Source organism: Cynoglossus semilaevis, chromosome 1 (assembly GCF_000523025.1).
Source record: "Cynoglossus semilaevis isolate Cse_v1.0 chromosome 1, Cse_v1.0, whole genome shotgun sequence".
Classification (NCBI taxonomy): domain Eukaryota; kingdom Metazoa; phylum Chordata; class Actinopteri; order Pleuronectiformes; family Cynoglossidae; genus Cynoglossus; species Cynoglossus semilaevis.
This window is the reverse complement of record NC_024307.1, coordinates 22,194,831-22,217,413: the sequence shown is the minus strand read 5'-3', so window position 1 is coordinate 22,217,413 and position 22,583 is coordinate 22,194,831. Positions and strand designations below refer to the sequence as shown.

The 22,583-nt window shown below is 38.9% G+C and overlaps 1 protein-coding gene across 1 annotated transcript in view; it reads right to left on the bottom strand.

Moving 5' to 3' along the window:
• Positions 1–6,259: 6,259 nt before the first annotated feature.
• Positions 6,260–22,583, bottom strand: part of LOC103385518 (EH domain-binding protein 1-like protein 1) — a 44,898-nt gene continuing 28,574 nt past the window's right edge. Inside the window, exons 14-24 of the mRNA XM_025061395.1 lie at positions 15,088–15,211; positions 13,770–13,924; positions 13,644–13,692; positions 13,038–13,547; positions 11,912–11,963; positions 11,548–11,639; positions 11,313–11,424; positions 10,480–10,579; positions 10,290–10,363; positions 9,675–9,789; positions 6,260–7,471 (exon numbers count right to left, since the gene is read on the bottom strand). Of these exons, the coding sequence (XP_024917163.1) occupies positions 7,381–7,471; positions 9,675–9,789; positions 10,290–10,363; positions 10,480–10,579; positions 11,313–11,424; positions 11,548–11,639; positions 11,912–11,963; positions 13,038–13,547; positions 13,644–13,692; positions 13,770–13,924; positions 15,088–15,211 (1,474 nt within the window). The 3' untranslated portion in view covers positions 6,260–7,380. The remainder of the gene's footprint in view (positions 7,472–9,674; positions 9,790–10,289; positions 10,364–10,479; positions 10,580–11,312; positions 11,425–11,547; positions 11,640–11,911; positions 11,964–13,037; positions 13,548–13,643; positions 13,693–13,769; positions 13,925–15,087; positions 15,212–22,583) is intronic.

Genomic DNA, 22,583 nt, shown 5'->3' with positions numbered 1-22,583 from the left:
ATATAAATATATATGATAACATTCAGTTTCTCCATTCTTTTTCTTTTCTTTTCATCCTTTTACACAATTACAACTCTAACCAAAGTAGGTTGTTGTAACATGACATTATCTGTGATAGATAAAAAAAAGACAGGGGAAAACAGTTGTTTTTGAAGGAAGGTACTTATGTAAAAAATATTTTAAAAATGCACCATAACATACATTATTTTACATTCAAGATCATACATATTATTCTAATAGCCACCTATTTATTTTTTCATTACAAATAAAATCCACCTTCATTTTGTAAACAATTTACAAGGTGATGCCACCGTCAAAGGAAGACAATTTTATCCCATCTATTCCCAGAAGCCTCTCACTGTTGTTGCAACACCAGGCAGGGATACTGACCAGTCCTACAGTTTGGTCTCTTATCTCAGCAGCTTTATATGATATGGTTATCAAGTGTACATATTTTAGATAATTGCTATTGCTGTTGAATTATACATACAGTATATGTCCTATTGAAAACAGTTGGGAGTTCGATCTAACCATCTAATCTAGTTAAATAGGTCTTAAAGTAATACTTTAGATAAGCTGGATAAAGTGTTCGAGGGTTTTATTGAAGTTCAACACAAATTTGTAATCCACCAATGTTGTGTTAATACAAAATTTTGACTGCTAAACAAAACTGCCCTGGTGTCTATAGATTTTAATAATGGCAGCCACAATTTTAAATGGTAATAAAGGCTTCATATATATATATATATATACAGTATATATATATATAAAGGGGTTCAAACTCACAGCTTCTGTTGAGATTACATCCAGTTTGAATATATATATATATAAATAAGAAAGTTTGAATATATTGAATACCAGTCTGAGAATATATAATGAAACTTGACGCCATTTTGATCATACTGCCCAAAGACCACTGGCCAGGCCCCTGTATACCGTTGTGTCCAAGTAGTGGGACGTTTAAATTATATAAACAAAAACAGCAATGTGACACAAGCAGCTTTGATATAAACGTCTTTCTTTATTCACTCTTGGAAGAAAGCATGAACAATCGAATACAGAACAACACATTTGTCATATGACATATGTCGACAAGGAATCAATATTTTAAAAACAACACAGTACAATGTGTCATATGGCAGCTATCAAACAAAATATCTTTAAATAAAAGTTAACATCCCCTCCTTGAATCGCAACCTTCACGTGGTGGAGGGGTTTGAGTATCCGAATGAACCTAGGAGCTATGTTGTCGGGGGCTTAACGCCCCTGGTAGGGTCTCCCAAGGCAAACAGGTCCTAGGCGACGGATCAGACAAATAGCGGTTCAAAACCCCCCCTTGATGAAGAAAGCAAATCAAGCAAAGAGGTTCACGTCGCCCGGATTGACGTCACCGGGGCCCCACCCTGGAGCCAGGCCCGGGGTTGGGGCTCGCAGGCGAGTGCCTGGTGGTCGGGTGGGTGCTCGGGTGCCGTCCCTCTGGGAGGAGACCTAGGGGAAGACCTAGGACACGCTGGAGCGACTACGTCGCTCGGCTGGCCTGGGAACGCCTTGAGGTCCCCCCAGAAGAGCTGAAGGAAGTGTCGAGGGAGAGGGAAGTCTGGGTGTCCCTGCTCAGACTGTTGCCCCCGCGACCCGTCCCCGGATAAGCGGTTGAAGATGGATGGATGGATGGAAAAGTTAACATAAATCACTCCTTGCATAACTCTGGCTCATTCCGTTCTAGAAGACATAAGTAATCGATTGTCAGCACAATAGACAGCATTTTCAAATAATAACATATAGAAATAATATACTTCCAAACAAGTATTTAAAATGAAGTATAACCTTTTTTATCACCCTTATATTATCATTACATTACCCTAAATCCATTTCAACAGTGAGCTTAGATTGTTAACCATTTTATAATTGTAATCTCTTGTTATTCTCTTAAACATATTATCACATTTTCTATTATGCAGCATTTACTGTTTTCCTCCTAATACTTGGATTACAAATATGACCATGGCATATGAAATCTCTACCCGTACAGAAAGGGGCCCAGACAAAACAGATAAGAATAGCTAATAAGACGTGTCAACTCTCGTTAAGTCTAGTGAAGTCACACCTCATGCTGAGTAAAATCAAGTAAAATCACAGTTGAGTTGATTTATGTTGAGTCAAGTTTGGTTAAAATGCAGGATATATTTTTTGAAATATGTAAAACACTTCTATTAAGTCTTGTCAAACACCAGTTATGTTAACTTGGGTTTAGTCAAATCAAAGCTCATATTACGATAAGTCATGTCACAGGTTATGTCAAGTATCTTATCTTATCCGTATCGTCCGTGGTTCCTAAATGTTCTCTGCCGGGCCCCCTTTTGGTTTATTAGAACCTTTTGCACGTCCCCCAACCAAAAAAAACCCCCAAAACAACCCAACAAAACAGGACAGGACACATGCACATGATTTGTTTTTAGACATGGGCAACAGCAAAAACAAGAATTGAAAATATCGGCCTTTACAATATTATTATCGGATATTAATTTTACACCGCCTTCAACCAACCGTTTTTGCCAGTTGCTTGCTTAACATTTACAGCATTGGATAAGATGCTACATTTAATTCATTAATTCCATCGCCTCCCCTGCAATGGCACTGTGCTCCCCCAAAGGGGCGCGTCTGCACGAGTCAAGTCAGGTCAAGTTAACCTTTGAGTTGATGTTAACTCAAAACAAATACAAATCACTTCAATAATTCAATGTTACCCACAGAAAAAGATGTCAAGAAACCTGGTTTAAAAGTATGACAGTGCATTAGATTTACATTGTGATTATTTTAACAAGAAATTAAAAGTAGCAGGACTTAAAAAAAAACAACATTTATTTAACTCGAAACAAAAATGTTCTGCCTTACACAGGAAAGGAAACAAAAAGAAGTAAAGTCAGACTAAGACAACTTAATTTAAACCATTCAGTCTGTGATGTTGAAATTTTCTCATCAATAAAGGAAAGGAAAGGAAATGGCATGCAATGAAATCCTTGACATTGTGACACACACCACTGCACACAACAAAATATGACCTCTGGATTTAACCCATCACCAAAGTGAACAGTGGGCAGCTTTTTTGCGCCCAGGGAGCAGTGTGTGGGGACGGTGCCATGCTCAGAGCACCTCAGTGGTTCTTATTGCTGGAAGTGCAAAATTTAAATTATGTCTTTGTGATTTCATGTTTAAGCATATATTTATTACATTTTAATAACATTTTATTTACTTAATTTGTTAAATTTGAACCCTGCATACATTTAACCCCATATACAGTATATTTGAGGCAACATTTACTAATAAGGATGTAAATACATAATCATAATTGTTATGTATGTAAATTCGTTTTAAACAGTACTTTAGAACACTGAGTGACTGAGGAGCGGTGTGTGGGGACGCTGCCATGCTGAGTGACATCCTAGTAAATTTAAACCCGTGTCCTTCAGTTCGCTTATTTAACTACCAGGCCGCCACTGCCCCCATCTGTCTTTTGTCCAAGTTTTATTTGCTGGAGTCTCCATTTTTGTGGTTTGTTTTTGAGTTTTTTCACTTGGGTTTTTCTCATCACTGCCACCTGTAAATAAGTGTTCCCTCTTATGATGATCGCTGGTAGCTCTGTTTACCTAGACGCGATTGTACACAGCGTACTATTGGCTAATCCGATGGGTACTTGATGTACTACTGGCCAATTGAGCTCTTCTGTTCCTAAAGCTGATTGGCTCATGCATTGTAGCATCTCTCAGCATCTCCCCTTGTCTCTCGGCCACTCTCTCATTAACTTTATATATAGTGATATAGTAAATATATATATAAATAATATAATAACTATCTCGCCTCTACTTTGCGATTTTTCCCATTTTACGGTGGGTCTTGGAACGCAACTACTGTGATAGGAGAGGGATCACTGTATACACATTGGTGAAAAATAAACATTGCTGTTACCTGCATTCACCTTACCTCTCTCTGTATTCGTCATATGAACCAATACGTAACAAGAGCATTACAGTAGCAGCACACTTCATTTGAGAAGTACTTGTTTACAATGTCTTTGACTTCACCAACTCCCATACATCTCTTTACTTCCATCATTCCAACATACGGCGTTATAACAATTTTCTCACAAGAAATAGTCAGGGACCGGAGCAGACGAATACGATGTCACGCTGGTCTATGTGTAGCAGTAGGCATTGTTTACTGGATTTGCTGGATGCACACCATACATTGGATTGTGCTACACTCTACACACACTAAATTTTGTCAGCGCCTTTGTCCCTGTTTTTAATTTTAGTGATATAAGTATTCATGTACAGTATTCAAGTTCTGAGTTATGGTCTATGGAGTAAGGAGTATATAAAACATCTTTTATAGCAATAGCTAACTTCAAAACTTGATGAATTCATAAGAAGTAGAGCTTAGAGGTGTATTTTATATTGTTTTATACATTTCAATAAAGAATTCATGTGCCATTTCACCGACATGGCAGAATGCAACTCTCTCCTGATAATAGAGAAGGTGCGCCACCAGGTGCCCAAAGGCCGTGTCCCAAGCTAAGCAGATTCGCTGGATGAAGTGGGATAGTATGTAGAAGAGGAGTGTGGAGTCAGCTGTGGAACATACTATGTAAAGAACATACTGAGCTTTACCATCAGAGCCACGTATGATGTACTGCCCTCTCCAAATAACCTACTTCTCTGGTTTGAAGAGGACCCAGCCTGTCTCCAGTGTGCCTCCCTAGCAACACTAAAACATTCTGGTGAGATGCAAGATCAGCCTTACACAAGGCAAAAACACCTGGCGCCACAACGAAGTGTTGAAGTGCTTACCGGCTCAACTGGAGGTGAGTAGGGTCACCACCAATGCCTTTAGAAGCCAAGTCAACCCTTGAGCAACCGACATCCTTTGTCCAAGATGGGGAAAAGCAACTGACCAAACAAGAACCTTCAGACACATCCACGCTGAATGTAGCTCGAGACTGGGAAATGCAGACCGACTTAAGGCAGAGACTCATTTTCCCAACCAAAATCGTAGCACAAACCTGCGGCCAGACCTGGTCCTACGGTCAAAATCCTACAGACGAGTCTCCATTGTTGAGTTGACAGTCCTGTGGGAGGAAGTTTATGAAAGGAAAAAGCTGTGTCATGCCAACCTGGCAGCTGAAGCAGAGGACCGGGGCTGGAAAGTGTTCTTGCACCCAGTGGAGGCAGGGGCTTTGTAGAAAATTACACCATAAGACTACTGTAGAAGGTTGGAGTCAGAGAAGCAGCCATTGCCTGTGGTTGAAGCAGAACGAGACAGTATGGGCTGCTCATAGAGCCTCTAGTACAACACACAGAAAATGATAAAATGATAAACATTTTAGCCTTTATGCATGACTTTTACATTAATTGTAGGACCCAATTTGGACCCAAAAGTTTGCCCACGCCTAGTATAAATGATCAGGTCAACATAAAGCAGTGTTTCTCAATAATTTTATTCCATGCACTCCCCCTAGGGGACAGAAGTTTTTACACCCCCTTCTCCACCCCTTCACTCGAATTGAAATACTATTTATCTCCTTGTAACATTTATTTATTTATCTGTACAAACTACTGTATGAATTGCTGGCACCAACATTCTGCATTCATTCCCCTGATTCCCCCCAAACTAAATTAATAGAATGAGCTGCAATACTGCCATCTAGTGACTGAAGGCTTATCATTCAAGCATTAATAAAGACAGTGTACTGACAGTCCCCTGTTGACATCTCACCACCGTCCCACACCCCCAGGGGGCTGCACTCTACTATTTCTGAAGCACTGGTTTAAATGGATTTTTGGTATTCACTGTGCTTAGTGCTCACTTTGCATATAGTGGGTATTTGTTGTTCTCTCTCTCTCTCTCTCTCTCTCTCTCTCTCAGTTAAGACTGAATAGGACTGAATGGAAAGTAGAAGGTAAAGAGCTGTTGTAAGGGGACATGCAAATCTGATTGGCTGGTAGCATTACATGAAGTTTGAGACGATCTCTGGGAGAGTAGAAGTGAAATGGTCCTAATGTTGTTGTTCAATCATGGGAGAATTGATCATCCAATTTCCAGGACTCCCCAGGACACAAAGGAACGCTGATAATTTAATCATTACATTCTAGTCTCTTTCAAGCTCTCTGTGCAAAAAACAAACAAAAAAAAAAAACAAAAAAAAAACTAGAAGGTTTTCATATTCACTTATCCGTACAGATTTATGGTGAAAAAACAAACACAATAAGTGAAAAGGCATTCCACACGTATATATTTGTAAACGTTCACAAACAGTGCAAGGACAACTATGATATTACAGTTGGCAGTATATGATTGTATGTGTGACACATGCATGCACACACACAGTAACAGTCCAAAACAGTTGCCGCATTTTTTAACAGGTTTTGTCATCTAGTGAATTGATCAATAATGTATATATAAATAAATATATATACTATATATGTACAGTACATACAAACTGTGGCACTTTGGCACAGAGGCAATGTATCTGTCATCGGTGTGTTATCTGTCCAGGGTTCACCTTCTGGGCAAGATCGAATCCCGGTTAAGGTGGTTGGTACCTACCAGTGGACTCACCACACGCAGTAAGGTTTAGGGGAGTTGGCACGGTGCTATGTGATTTGGGTGGCGGATGTATACTGTATATGCATATATATATATATATATATATATATACTGAATATATATATATTTATATATATAATATTAAGTAATAGCAATTAATGATGGTCGACTAATTGTGTCAATACACAGCTAATTATTTTATTACAGTCTAATTTTTTCTTACTTTAAAGCAGTGTTTCTCTATTATTTTCTGCCACCCCTAGGGGTTGAGAAGCACTGCTTTAAGGTACATAATCTAAACACTGAACTGATCAGTCTCGTAGATGGTCATGTTCAGCAGTCGCAGTCAACTCATAAATTCAAACATCCCCTGTAATGAAGACACATGCTCTACAGTATGTTGCCAGTACAAATACAGTGCAAAGCTATGAGAGAAAAGACACATGCGGACTTGTGAGGCACTAAGCTTCTGCAGACGTATGTCCACATTTTGGTTCAGAAGAAAAAAACATTAAACCTGTAAAAATGACCCTCCAGTCCCTTTGACCTTTATCTTACAGCAGACGATCTTGACAAACCTTGAAAAACTCCGTTCTCAGCTGAGACATGGCTAATATTCGTCAGAGCCTTTCCATTCTATAGATTCTATCCGACTCCATCCACTCAGAGTGTTATGGATTGTACTGTCTGACGACAGTCAACAGAACCACATGTAATCCCGTCTTGGTTTGGACTTTTATCCTGGACCTGTGTTCTTTCAAACGGTGACTCTGTGTTTCATCATTGCAACACACACTCAGTCTGCTGTTTGGCATACTTTCGTCTGCGCTGCTCCAAGCCTTGCTCCAGACGCTCATCCTCCTCAAGGGCTCTGAGGACAATCAGACAGAAGGGTCACTCTTTTACTTTACTATCTAATTGAAATTGGTTAGAAAGTTTGGGAATTGATAAATTTAAAATTCAAAAAGAAAAAAAAGAATTGTACATATATAGACCGTGCTTCTCTATAAGCCGCAGGTGTCCACGTTGTAACATGAGATATTTACACAGAAGATTTTTTTCACTTTTAATTAAATAAATGCATTTATCGGAACAGTGCCTGTAACACGCCTGGTTATACATTAGCTCTTTCCTGCTTCGGCACCTCGACCGTAGTTGGAATGCACAGGGGAGATTTAGTGATCTGTTGCAGGGCAGAAGCTAACGTTAGCTCCAGGGCTAACTCACTTCACTTTGGTCTCGTCTACAGCAGAAGTAAACAGAAACTGGGAAGTCGGGGTCTTTATTATCAGCCACAACAACTAACGTTAGCTCCAGGGCTAACTCACTTCACTTTGGTCTCGTCTACAGCAGAAGTAAACAGAAACTGGGAAGTCGGGGTCTTTATTATCAGCCACAACAACACATAAACAGTGTTTTAACAGCTCCTGTATAACCAACTCACACTTTCAACATGACAGGGCTCAAACTGCTCTCAACATACGCTACCGTTCTCTCTCTCTCTTGCACGACCCCTGCACATATAAGCACACAGCCATTCACAGACAGCCACTTGATACGGAATTCGTCACGCAGCAAAACTAGTTTTGTTGCAAGTTTGTGTGCACACTGCAAAGAAATGCCTCAACTAAAGCGCATTGACCTAAACTGATCTGACCTAAACTAAAATTCAGTGAAAACAAAAGTGTGTATGCTGCACTTTAACTACTTTTTCATCCTTTGGCTCGGTTTTCGTCTTATACGCCGATGTGTCTTATACATTAAAATAATATAATAATATAACTGACAGCCGCTAGAGGGCACTCTAGCTGGCTGGTGCGACTTATACTCCGAAACTACTACGGAAAATACGGTACATATCCATTGAAAAAACAGTTGTACAAAGAAATAAAACGTGTGTACAAAAATGTCCACCAATGCTGAAAAAATAGTTTATATTCTCTCATCTATTGTCTTCTGCTTAATCCTGTTCAGTGTTTGACAACAGTAATAACTGTTATTTTTTTTGCTAACTTCATAGTTGCTCTTCATCGTTTCTTATTGTATGCCTATTTTGTTCATTAATTTTATACTGTAGGTAAAAACAGGACTGGTAACCAGTGTATTAAAAATAACAAATAAATAATCACAGTTTACTGGACTGGATTGAAGCATCTATAAGAATCACTTAACCAAGGAGGATGAACTGAACATAGTGTGAGGATGGCAGCTGATGAGTGTGGACTGTCCCTTTAAGATGAGCTGTCAAATAATGGACAACTTCCTGTGTAGCGCATCAAAAGAAGCAGGAAGAGGCATAGTGAAGGGGACAGGACTATAACTATCTCATTATAGTTTATCTCACAATGTGTCGTCCACCATCTGCAGTTTATTAATGTCACTAGATTTACAGTAAACCACCTGTTTATCACCACTGCTCCAGGTTGTTTATTGAGCCTTCTGTTGCTCCGTTCTGTTAGGCAGCTGGACATTTCGCCTCTCATCCAAGAGGCTTCTGCAGTTCTTCTTCACAGCTTGAAAGCTTCTTTCCTCAACTGAGGTCAAATAATGGACAACTTCCTGTGTAGAGCATCAAAAGAAGCAAGAAGAGGCATAGTGAAGGGGACTGTGTCGAGCCTTCTGTTGCTAACTCCGTTCTGTTAGGCAGCTGGACATGGAATTTTCTTAAGAAGACATTTCGCCTCTCATCCAAGAGGCTTCTGCAGTTCTTCTTCACAGCTTGAAAGCTTCTTTCCTCAACTGAGGAACAGTTTCTGGTTGATGTAAGAGGGAACCCTAGTAGTTATACTTCTCCAGACCACTCCCTTCTCCACTTGACAAAAGAGTCACAAGTCAAGGTGGGACCGAAGGGTCGTTGTGGTCAACAATGCGTCAGGTGCTTATTCGCTTCATTCGCGTTGCATCAGAAGCTCCAAACGTGCCGTCTGATATAAAATTGGTGTCATTGCGCCCTTTACATTGATTGTGTAAGTAGAGTTGTTGCTCAATTTGCAGCTATTGCATTTGATGTTAACGCCCCATAAAGATAAGGGCAAAACAATGTCAGGCATTACGATCACATGCACACATCTTACCCTCTCTCTTTGGCATCCATATTTTGGACCAGTTCATCTCTCTTGTTTACCAGTGACACCAACTCCTGGAGCAGAAGATGTTCCCTCTGTTCATGAGCCGGTGTTTTCTGCCATTCTATTGCACAAAAAGAGAAGAGACAAAATGTATTGTTGAATTACCGTAATTTCTGGACAATAAGCTGCTACTTTTTTCCCACGCTTTGAACCCTGCAGCTTAAACAATGATGCGGCTAATTTATGGATTTTTACGGGCGAACGAAGTTCATACCGCTAGCAATCAATGACTTTTCTGCTAGGCTACTGTGTGTTATACTAGTAACGTATGTCTGTCCGTGAATGGCTGTGTGCGTATATGTACGCAAGAACAGTAGTTCTTGAAAGTTCAGAAAGTAGTGTTTATCTCCGACAAGCACAAAGTGAAGGGAGTTAGCTAATGTTAGCTTCGGTGGCATGACAGAAATAACTGAGAATTACTTTTTAACAGACACTTGTATGCAAAGCAAGTTACATCAAGCATTACGTATAGTATATGTTTTCACAGGGCCTCGACCTTGAGCGCGGTCAACCTTAGGGAAAGCTACAGTGCGGGAGTTTGAGGAACGTTAGAAGTTGTACCTTCAATTGCCATTAAGTCTCTCAGCTCTTTTTTCAGCAACTCAAATCTTCTCTCCAAGTCTTGTTCTTCTAGCCTGTGGAGATTTTCATTGCAAAAAATCTAGGGCTTTATCTAAATCAAATAGAACTTAGAAAAATATACTTCTACAGTTTTATTAATGTTTCAAATAGTGCGTGTTGGTAGTCTTACAGAAGCTGCAGATGGTCCTGCCTCCTGATTAAGGCGTTTTTCTTGTTCACCAAAACAAACCACTCCTGTATCAACCTCTCCTCCTCCACCTTGTCACTACCTGTAAGAAATATTACTGTGATCATGTACAGTAAACAGCACAATGTGTACATTGTGTCTTTAAATCCACAAATGTTTGCTCTTTCAAAGTACCGTAATTTCCGTTCTATAAGCCACTAATTTTTTCACACGCTTTGAACCCTGCGGCTTAAACAATGATGCGGCTGATGTATGGATTTTTAGGGGCTAACAAAGTTCATACCGCTAGCGATTAATGACTTTTCTGGTAGGCTACTGTGTGTTGTACTAGTAGCATATGTCTGTCTGTGAATGGCGGTGTGCATATGTGCGTGGGACTGTTGTGCTCGGTGTGGCTGATAATAAAGACCCCACTTCCCTGTTTACCTCTGCTGTGGACGAGACCAAAGTGAAGGGAGTTAGCCCCGGAGCTAATGTTAGCTTCGGCCCTGGAGCTGATCACTAAGCCTCCCCTGTGCATTCCAACTACGGTGGGGGGGCCGAAGCAGGAAAGAGCTAATGTGTAACCAGCCGTGTTACAGGGACTGTTCGGAAAAAAGGTTTTATTTAATTAAAAGTGAAAAAAAAATCTTTCTGTGTAAATATCCCATGTTACAACGTGGACACATGCGGCTTATAGAGAAGTGCGACCTATATATGTACAATTTTTTTTTTCGTATTAAATTTAGTGGGTGTGGCTTATATTCAGGTGTATTCAATAGTCTGGAAATTACGGTAGTTTTGTTAGGCCTTAAACAATTAAGATGACATGAGACCTGTTTCCAACAGTTGTCTGAGTCGTCTCTCAACTGCTCCTGCTCTGTTATCTATATGATTTTGTTCTGCCTCCAGAGCTTCCATCTCATTCAAAACATACTGATTGGGGTCCTGTGTGTATTTATAAACACAAACATGATCACAGACATATTCTACACTTTTTGTTGGATAAATGGTTTAATATTACATAAAACTGGCAAAAAAGAAGTAAAAATCTAGGGAATGTTTTCTGACCTGCCCCTCCTGCCTTTCCTCCTTGGCAGCAGCCTCTGCTCTGGCTGCAGTAGAAAAACAGACAGAAATTAAAACAGGTGACACTTCAAGGCCTTAAAAAAAAAACAAGGGTAAAATATATCTGAGACTAATTTTTTTTTTTTGCCTGTAGAAATAAGAAGAAAATATTTTCAAGATGTTCAGTAAATATGTACAAGACTAATTTTTTTTTTGAAACTTAGAAATATGATGATTACATTAATAATTATCTGTGGTTTGAGGTTTTTATTTTCTGAATAACAAACACAAACACGTGATTCTCTTACAACATTCTTGTGCATTGTACAGTGTTTGTATTGTTTGAGGACGATAAACTAAGACTTACCGGTTTTTGACTTTTGTTGGCTGAGTACCATGTCATCCTGGCTTGCAATGCTCTACAAAAACAATAAGACTTATTTGTAAATAATTTTTGAGTGCAGTTGTAATTTTTATTTTAATCCAAATAACTATTCATAATTAAGCAAGTTGCTCTCTCTCAGGGGTCAGGAACTTTTTTAGCAAAAAGAGCCAGAGAAAGTAAAATGTAATTTCCATGAGAGCCATACAATATATATATTTGCTCTGAATATAACTAAATTATTATATATATTATATGAATTTTAAGTATAATAAGTCTCTGAAGAATTACAAAAAGGTTATTAAAGTTATTTAAAAAAATTTAAAAAAACCTACCTTCGCTACAGGACCTGTACACCTCCAGAAACCCTACAGTGAGCTAAAAAGATTGCAACTGACCCCTCTCACCCCGGTCACAAACTCTTTGAGGCGCTCCCCTCTTGCAGGAGGTTGCGGTCCTCCCGGACCATTATTTAATTAAATTTATTTGTATACCTACAGGTACATTTCTTTCGCTTTACTGTATGCCACAACAAATTCCTCGTAAAACTTTTGATGTTTTTTTTTTTAATATTTTGACACTATGATTTCTGTAGTGTTTTACTTAAATATCAGCAAAATTATTTATTACTTACCGTGTTAAGAAATGACAGCTATGATATATCTGAGAAAAATTTATCAAATCATCTGGCTTTGGAGCCATAGGTTCCCGACCCCTGCTCTATCTAAATATATAAAAGTGCTGGGACTGGATTGAAAATATTACTAATACAAGTTTTTAATTCTATTTCAATCTTTTTTTCATCCATCACACTCGCCTGCAGCTACTACCCACAGTCAATGGCATAAATGGTGGTGGATAACATATTGGAACTGAATGCGCAGATAATTAAACTTATTGAAGGAAAGGAAAGTGGTTATTTTACGTAGTATATTGCATACATTTACATTTTATGCTGCCAATCCTCCATTTCAGTTCCAGTATTATTTGCAGTTCGAGTTTAAATAACATTTTAAATTCACTGACCAGTGAAGGTGTGAAATTCAGGGCCCAATAAAAAATTATATAAACTATGAAAAAGAAAAATCAATCAAAAGCATCAGCATAATACCTCAAATTTGGCTCCTTCATCTAGTGAACCACTCCGCCGCTGTGACCGTCGTTTCTTGACCAGATCGGCATCTTTGACATGTGAGAAACCTGTCTTGCACAGGAAACTAGTCCTCGGGGGTACAACAGGAGAGTGACTCCGACCTGCCCCATCACCCTGCGACTGCTTTGTTCTCGGGGGTGGAACCATGTCTCTGACGTCACTATTGTCATCTACAAAGGCTGAAGCGACATTAGTCTTGAGGGTGATACCCTCATCTTGCAGCTTTTGAGCACAATAGCGAACAGTGGCTTCTGGGTCTTCCTTATTGTCCAGGTCTCCTGTCACCGCATAACTAGACACACTGCTGTCCTTCTCTATGTGAAGCACACTGAGTTCCTGTCCTGTAAAATGAGTGCGGATCTGGTTGAGGTAAGTCATGACAATCAGCCGATCAGGCACAGTTGGGGTGACCATGTCGGAGGACTCTATCAGCCTTGAAATGCCAAGTACATCAAAGCCATCAAAAGCCTGTATTGTGTTCACGAGGAAAAAAAAAAAAGAGAAAGTAAATTTGTAGGCAATTAAACATACTATTTTGCTAATTTGGAAAATAAAATCAATTACCTTTTTGTTGTTGTTCTTGATGTCATATGGGTCCAGAATTTCGTAATTACTGGTACAGAGAAGGAAAGATATATGAATGTGAAACACAGTGCATGCACCACCAGCAGTTATTTAAATGTCCCTTACATCATTTCTGGATGGAAGTGATGTAATATGGCACAAAAGGCCAGACCATTTCTCCAGGAGGTGCTAAAGTTGGTAATCTTCAGCCCTTTATGACCCTGCGTGACTTCTTTACACCACTCCAGTAGAGATTTGCTCGATGTCACCAAGCTGGGACTCTGAAACACATTCCACAAATATTGTGGTTCACGAAATAATGAAAAAATAAAAACAATAAAAAAATAAAATAAATATATAAAAAAGTATATATATACATTTATGTATATATATAAAGAAATCTCCAACTGTCATTTTATTGGGGAGCTATATAAACACCTCACCGATATTTCGGAAAACATGGTTTAGTTCTAACAGCTAGTGCAAATATTTTTTTCTCATTCTTAACTAACCAACTAAGCATTTCAAGAATTGTCAGTCATTATTTCCGTGATAAAAAACATTTTCTAATCTAAAATAAATTTGTAAAAATTTTTGCAAAAAATACACTTAAAGACTTTGCTGGTAGCTTTGTTTACCTAGAGGAGATAGAACAGCATTGAGCATGCTCTTCTTTTCCTCATGCTGATTGGCTCATGCATTGTAGCCTCTTTCAGCATCTTCCCCATCTGTCCACCACTTGTTCACTTTGCTCTGCGCCGTTATATAGGTTTGTACTCTTGTGTTTAGTGATAGTTTACCCTATATAACTCGAATTGCACTCATCTGTGTCCGGGGCTGCACCTGCATGACTCCCGTGCTCTCCCACCTGGAGCTGAGCGTTAACTTCCGCCACGGCCCCATAATGTGCATGTACATTGAATTTTAATAAGAATGTATTTTACCTTGTTTTTCATGGTCGTGTATTTTATTTATTTGTAAATAATAAAGAATGTATTTTACCTTGTTTTTCATGGGCGTGTATTTAATTTATTTGTAAATAATAAAATAACTCTATCTCACCTCACCTCTACTTCGCGGATTTTCTTTTTATGCGGTGGGTACATGTAAGACGGCTTTGTTTACATTTGCAGGTTGTACGTCATACATTGGATTGCACTACTACCACTACGGTAATAGTGTAAGCCAGACCCTTCCTTGTACGTCATACATTGGATTGCACTACATGTAATAAACTATTCTTTGGTTTGTCCTTGTCTTATGTCCTAGATTATGATGTTACCGTGTGTTACATACATGTGTTAGCATTGGTGAGTGACATAGGTACTGATGTACAGTATGTAAGTTACGACTTACGTCAAAAATTGACAAAGGTATTGTAATAATGTCGACATATTGATCTGTGCTTTTTTTTTTTTACACCTCTGGGGCCAAAGTTACTTACTCCAAAAGAGGCACTGCCATCTGCTTGTTGACTAGTCTGATCACTCTTTACTGACCCACTCAACAGCTTGTCAGCATTAGCTACAGGTAGATGTTTACTTGATCCTTCTGTTCTCTTTGACTCCCTGTAAAAGCACAGACAGAAAAATAATTTTAAGTAATAATTATATAAAATAAAAATATGTTTCATGTGCCACAAAGGTTACATTAATAATTAAAAGTTTGTCCAAAAACAAAACAGTATAAAAATAGTAAACTGGAAAACGGGAATGTGCACTGCCGACAGTGAGTTTGCTTATTATAAATGAGAAGGCACACATCTCAAATGCAAGCAACTATCATTGCCGTCAAGTACTACACTTACCTGTCATCCTCTACTGACTGAGCAGCTAGATCTACTGACAAAAAGCAGTCGTCTAGTTCCTCATCCCTCTGTTCTTCCTGTGGAAATGCTGGTTTTTGTTCAATGTCTTTATAATTCCCTAGATGTTGCCTGTTGTCCCGAGAAGTTGGAACAGGAACTGCATGGGAATCATCAATCTGTTCATCAGGAAAGTGTTTAATCGGCTCCACCTCTTGGCTTAACTCTGGAATCATGCTTGGATCCATTGTTGGTTCATTTGCATCTTTGCTATTTAAAAATGTACCCTCTACGTACTTATATGACGATTTCACAGATATTCTATTTTCCACAAGGAGAGTATCATCTTTATCAATTGCACAGAGTTTCTTGGTTTGAGGTGAGGGAACAGGTAAAGCTGACTTTTCATTTAATTGATTTGTTTCACCACATTCCAGAACAGAAACCTTCTTTGGTTCACAGGGAATCGTAACATTGTTGGGGAAGGAACCACTGAAGCGTTTTTTTGACCTTGGTTTGGGAACAGGTAAACTTGAAGAGCTTGTGTTCTCTTGCGAAGTATCACTATCTTTCTCTTGACTCTTACTTTCAGTGCTTAATCTGCTTCTTCTCAACCTAACGTTATCAGTCACTTCTGATTTAGAAACAACAATGGGAGGATCTGTGCTTGAAGAAATTGACCATGTACTATCTTGCCTTGGAGCTGGTATCTCTAGTTCTGAAAAATTCTGAGGTGTTCTATTAGTAGGTGAGTATTCATCTAGTAAGCATCCAGTGAGACGTTTCCTAAAACGTGGCATTGGTATAAGCTTAGTTTCTTGTGTATCCTTCTCAGCCTTTATTTCTCCTGCACATTCTGATTGAAGGGATAATGATTGTCTACTACGTTTCGAAGAACGTATTTTCTTGATGATTGAGCTAGTGGTTTGATCAATGCACTCTTGCTCTTGCTGTAGTTCAACTGTATAAATGTTACTTGTTTCTATGGAAGTCACAGAAGAAGCAATCTGGACCATCAGTGGACCTTCTGATTCCGTAAGGACTTCTTCTGGGTCAAAGCAGGTTTGGTCAGCATCCTTTGAGTACACTAATTCTGCCAATACACCTGTTCCTTTGAGTACACTAATTCTGCCAATAAACCTGTTTCTTCAGAATGGTTTTCACTTATTTGTTCTTCACTTGCTATATGCTGTAAATTGCCGTTAGTGGCTCCTTGACAAGGTTCAATATTCTGTAAGGGTTCAGAAGCTTTAAAGAGATCCATACTTGTCTCAGTAGTTAGAGCAGGGCCACAACCCAATGTCGTCAAACCAGCATCAATGTTGGCTCTATAATCTTGCTGCTCCTCAATGATGCTGCCTTTTTTCCTCGGTGGTTTGAAAGGCAATGTCATTTGTGGAGGTGGTAAACTACTGTCCCATTTTTTAACACGGGGAGGAGCAGCAATATTCACCAACAATGGCACACATTCAGCTTGTCGATCATGGTCACTTGCATATGTTGCTATTTCTTGGATATAATCATTCTTAGGTGGAGTGATGCTACAACTTCCTTTAATTATGTTTTTAGACGTTCCAAGGCTGGGAATTTTCTCATTTAGATCCTTGTTTGAAATATGTACGTCAGCAACTTCACAACATGGCCTTAAAGCCAAACTGCTACAACTTCCTTTAATTATGTTTTTGGACGTTCCAAGGCTGGGAAGTTTCTCATTTAGATCCTTGTTTGAAAATTGTACGTCAGCAACTTCACAACATGGCTTTAAAGCCAAAAATTCATAGTTTTGTTTGCTGCCAGGTGTTAAATCATCCTTCCCTCCAAGTGGCTGAAATAGTTCATCTTTTATTTGACGCTGTCCTTCCTCTTGGGGCTTTAGTAATGTTCTTTTTGCTGTTGCATCTTGATGGGAAATGCAAACTTTTGTTTTAGATAAACTTTTATGATCAAAGGGTTTGTTTAGGGATTCCTGTTCCTGGATTTCATCTTTAGCTTCTAAAAAGAAATCATTGCATGTACGCAGCTGGTAGCTAGCAAAAGTATCTTCTGTGCAGTTCTGGCCAAAGCTTGAGAAAAAAAAGAGAAGGTTTAGAACTATAAAATGATATTTCCTCTGTAAACATTTCTTGCCAGTAGTTGTGATATGCAACTCATTGTCAAGCCAGAGCAAACTGAACTTATTTGTGCTAAACCTAATAAGACACTGGTATGTAATTATAGCACTTTTGTATGGCACAGCAGCACATGTAGAACAAAAGATAACAACTTGTACCATTTACACAATCTACACAGTTAATGCAAAAGCAACATCATCATTTTGGACAATGCTAATCCACATGTTACCAAAAAGGCTTCAACATCATCTTGTCACCATGCAACCATTTGTTTATGGTGCAGCGACACTCACCTGCTGGTCAGCTGAGAAGACGGTGTCACGGTTTTAATTTCACTGTCTTCTTCCTCTGTCTTACAAATTTCTAATAACCCTTCAGCCAGCAAGGATGTCTGAACTATGTTTTCTCCAGAGAGTCTTCCTTCCTCCTCAAGATACTGATCATGAGCATCCTCGGGTTCTATTATTTGTTCACCACTTGCATTTGATATATCATCAATATCTGATTCTGTCAGTGGGGGCCATTTCTTCATGCTTGAACAAACCAAGTGTTCATCATCACTGCATGAAGTCAGCGATGGAGATCTTGAACGATCAGATACCCACTTCTCCAAATAAGGCTCAGAACTTGGGGGATAATCAATGTCAATGTCTTCAACTTGGCCTTCTATGTCCTCCATAGAAAAAGTGCTTTTGACAAAATCTGGACAAACATTATCCGAAAGGGACTTGTCCTTCACCTCTGCAGACAAGATGTGTTTAGGTTGGTTATTGTCTTCATTTAGAGTAGAGCTTGATGGACCCAGTATTGAAACTACTGTTTCATAGCTGTGAAAATGGGTATGAAGAATCTCAATAGTCGATCCAGAAACAACATAAAAAACAGTATTTATGTGGATATATTTTTTTCTAAAAATACTAGGAGACCACTGTTGACAAGACTTGAGCTTTTGAGAATGAAATTTTCTTGATCTGTTTTTTGTTTTTATGAGATGCCACCAAATAGATAAAAATCAATCTATAAAAAAATAAATAGAAAAAAATATATATTGAAATACAAAATACACGTGATACTCCAAATAAATAAAAAATGCTTTTTTGCTTAGTCAGAACACAGGAACAACATATAAGGATAAACAACTTTTTAAACGTTTATGTCTGGCAAAAAGGGAGTGCACCTTTTTGATTACCTAAAAGATAATCCCTTAATCACAACATTTTTGGAATGTGAGTGGGAACTGAAAGTACACTATAATACAAATATTTTAAAAAGATTTCCGCACACCATGCCGCATGCAAAGACAACATTTTGGTGATGTCAAACTCACCCTTTGTGAAAAACACCAACAATAGCTTTGACTAATCCTGTTTCTTCCTTGTTTGCTGACAAAGAAGATTCTGCACATTTCTCTGTTACTGGTCCTTCAGCTTCCAACACCTCCCAACCTGCTACTGCCTCTGCTGTGTCCGGTGGATTCATCACTGTCTGGATATCCTCGTCTGCTATTTTGTCTACTGCACAATCAACATATAAAAGCCGTCTGCTATTTTGTCTACTGCACAATCTTTGCATTTGTCAACTGTTTTAAAGGTAAAAATAGAAACATATAAAAGAAAAGATACATGTATGTGTGTATATATTACAACTTGATAGTTGTTTTTGGCTATGCTGCAAATCTTACCATATGTAACTTCTGTGCTGGAGCTGATTTCTGTGTGATCCTCAATTTCTATTCCCTTGCAACATAGTAGAGTTGACTGTGCAGGAGGCATTACAGTTAATGAAGGATTTTCTTCTTTCTCTACTGAATAGAGTTGCTGAATGCTTGTAAAACCACGAGTTTCACTCAAATGTGGACACATTGGAGCCATTGCTACTATGCCTTTGTACTCTTCCACATTTTGTTTCACAGAAAGATTTACACTAGGAAAATCCTTTTCACTGTGGCACTTCACATCAAAAAACACTGCACGTGTTGCCCACATCTGTGCCCTAACATGCCTAGCACTGAGCATTCTTGCTGAAGGAAATCCTGGAACTTGTGAAACACATGGGGCAGATCCATATAAACTGACCATATTTGGTGGTCTATTTGCAACTGGGGCAGAAGGAAATCCGCAAATTCTGGCCTCTTTCGGGCAGGATGTCACTAATGTAACCATGTTGTTGCTACATAGCTGATACTGTTCAGAAAGTGTCTGAATTAAGTCAGCCGTTTTTTTTGTAGGTCCCTTCAAAATGGCCTTGGTTTCATTTAGCCAGTTTGTGCTTGAGGTTGAAGCTGTGGATGAAAATCCTTCAATGGTGGAAACCCTGGAGCAGCAAGGTGCAAAATGTATCATATTTGGGTTAAATTTGGATTTTGACAGTGGTGCAGAAGGGAACCCAGGGATGATGGATCTTTGTGGGCATGAAGGTATTAAGGCAAACATTGTCTTGGTTGTTTTTTCGTCTTCATATGGAATGTGTATCCGAACACATGTTTCCGTGGGAGACAACCTCCCTAAGATATGTTCTTCTGAAAGCCAGAGAAATTTTGATGCCCCTTGAAAGGAGGCAGATCCTGGGAAAGAGCATACCTTTGGACAGACGGGTAGAAAACTCAGCATGTTGTATCGTGGGTATGAGGGGAAGCCGGGAATCTTTGGTGCTCTGGGACAGGAAGGACACAAAGCAGCCATAGCCAGGTTGTCATTGTCTGTTTCCATGTTGTTCATGATAAATATGGTTTTCTGTGGCCTGTGCATCAGTGAAATTTTATCCACCCAACGATTTTCATTATTTTCTTCAAGTGATGAAAAACCAGATATGGTGGAAACTGTTTGGCACAATGGAAGGATGCTGACTACATTTAGACCATTAAAAAGAACTTGTGGACTTGGGACACATGGGAAACCAGGGATACATGCTACTTCAGGACAAGATGGAACAAGAGAAACCATATTCCTTAAGTGATCTTTTTTGCCAACTGACATATCACATGTGATTTTGTTCCATAGCAGCTTCTTCAATAATGGTTCCTTTTCAGAAACCCACTGCACATCTCTTCCTCTAGCGACTTGTGCAAATCCTAGTATTCGTGAAACTTTAGGGCACAATGATAAAAGGCTAACAATATTTGGTTCCCAGTACAAGTTTAGAGGACTAGGATGACAAGGAAATTCTGGTGTTTGAGCTGTTTTTGAACAGGATGGCACAAGAGATACCATAGTTTTAATTGCGCTCTCATCTTGGTCACGTTCATACATCAGTAACTCTTGGTTTTCTTTAAATCTGGGTTGGGACAGTTGTTCCTTGCTAACTGTCCATTGTCCTACAGGATGTGATGATGGAAATCCGGGTATGAGAGATATTTTTGGACATGAAAGAGAGACGATATTTGACATGTCAAGAAGATCAGTCCTTCCTGGGTTTGGTACCGAGGGAAAGCCAAATATATTAGAATTCCTTGGACAACTTTGTGCAAGAGAAAGTATCCCTTGCACATCTTTATGTATTTCATTGTTTTTAAATAGAAGTAGAGGTTCCTCCTTCATTTGTTTCTTCCACAAAGGGCATTGAATAATGTTCCAGTCTTTGCTGTCAGGTTTTTGCATTGATGGAAAGCCAGACATTTCTGATTTAGCTGGACATAAGGGAAGCAGAGTTATGATAGAAAATGAATTACATTTTTGCGGGTGATTGGAATTTGATACATTTGAAGGGATACAAGAGTCTGATGGAAAGGATTTGGCTAAAACTGGCAAAATCTTCATTCCCTCAATGTCAGACCTGTCCTCATGTATGGCTATATTGATATTTGATAGTGCAGGTCCAGGGTTTTCATCCAAATGGTTAGTTCTGAGTGATGGTAAGCCTTTGACACAGGAGGTTTGTGGGCAAGAGCTTAAAAAACTAATCATATATTTTGCACAATCCTCTAAGGTGCTTAGTGTATTTGAAATGGAAGGAAGCTTCTCTTTCTTATGTGTAATTGATTTGTGTTCGGAGATCCAGAAACAGTTCAAGTTTTTCCTGAGAGACGGTAGGCCAGAAATACTGGATACGTATGGACAACTGGGGCACAGTCTGCCAAAACTTATACTGCTCTCTGATAAAGATGGGAACCCTACATGTTTTGACCATGTAGGACAAGACGGTACCATTAAAACCATTTGTTCCTTGTTCCTTCCTTCATTTACATCCAATGTAAAAAAATGTAAGTATTTTTCCATTGTCGGAGGTTGCGTCCAGATTGTTGTATGGTTTACTGGCCAAATGTGATCTGCGTTAAGCAGTTTAGATGGCATACCGGCAATCGTTGTCATTCTGGGACAGTTGTCCTTCAAAAAGAACAATTTGTTCCTATTTTTAGTCCCAACATGAACTTGCACACATCGTGTCATAGAAAAGGAATTTTCTATTAGGTCTGCATTTTCTTCTGAGTCACATGAATGGTCATTTGTTCCCATTTCATTTTTATTTTGTGTCTTGTTCCGTGTAATTTCACTCTCCTGGAGACAATGGTCAATTGTTGAAGCAGTAGCAAAACCTTTGCATGTGCTGCTTAGTGCTGGGCATGTAGGATACTGTTTTATAACCCCAATGTCTGTCTTTATCTTTACATCAGTTTCCTTGTCCAATATTGTGACATTGGCCTTTTCCCATTCTTGTCCTAATGCATTTTTAGTTATCTCTTCACCACCCTCTTCCTTGTATAATGCATTTATTTTTTCTAATTCTTGTTCTTCACTATTTGTTTGGCCTTGGGATGTGGGTTCTGATGCATCAGCAACAATTTGCGGAACCATGTTTGGCGGGCTAAAAAGAAGGTAAATAGAGGGTAAGGGTCAGATTTTATTTTACTGTAACACTCTTCCGGATTAGTCTAATGTTGTTAAATAAATTATTTAAAGGATATTACAACATGCTCTCTACCTAAAAGCAGCATGCCTTAAGCAAAACAACTACAACCACTACATCACATTGCCAAATCACATAACGACAAAACATATCAACTTTAAGTTATCAGTAAGGTTAAGCTTG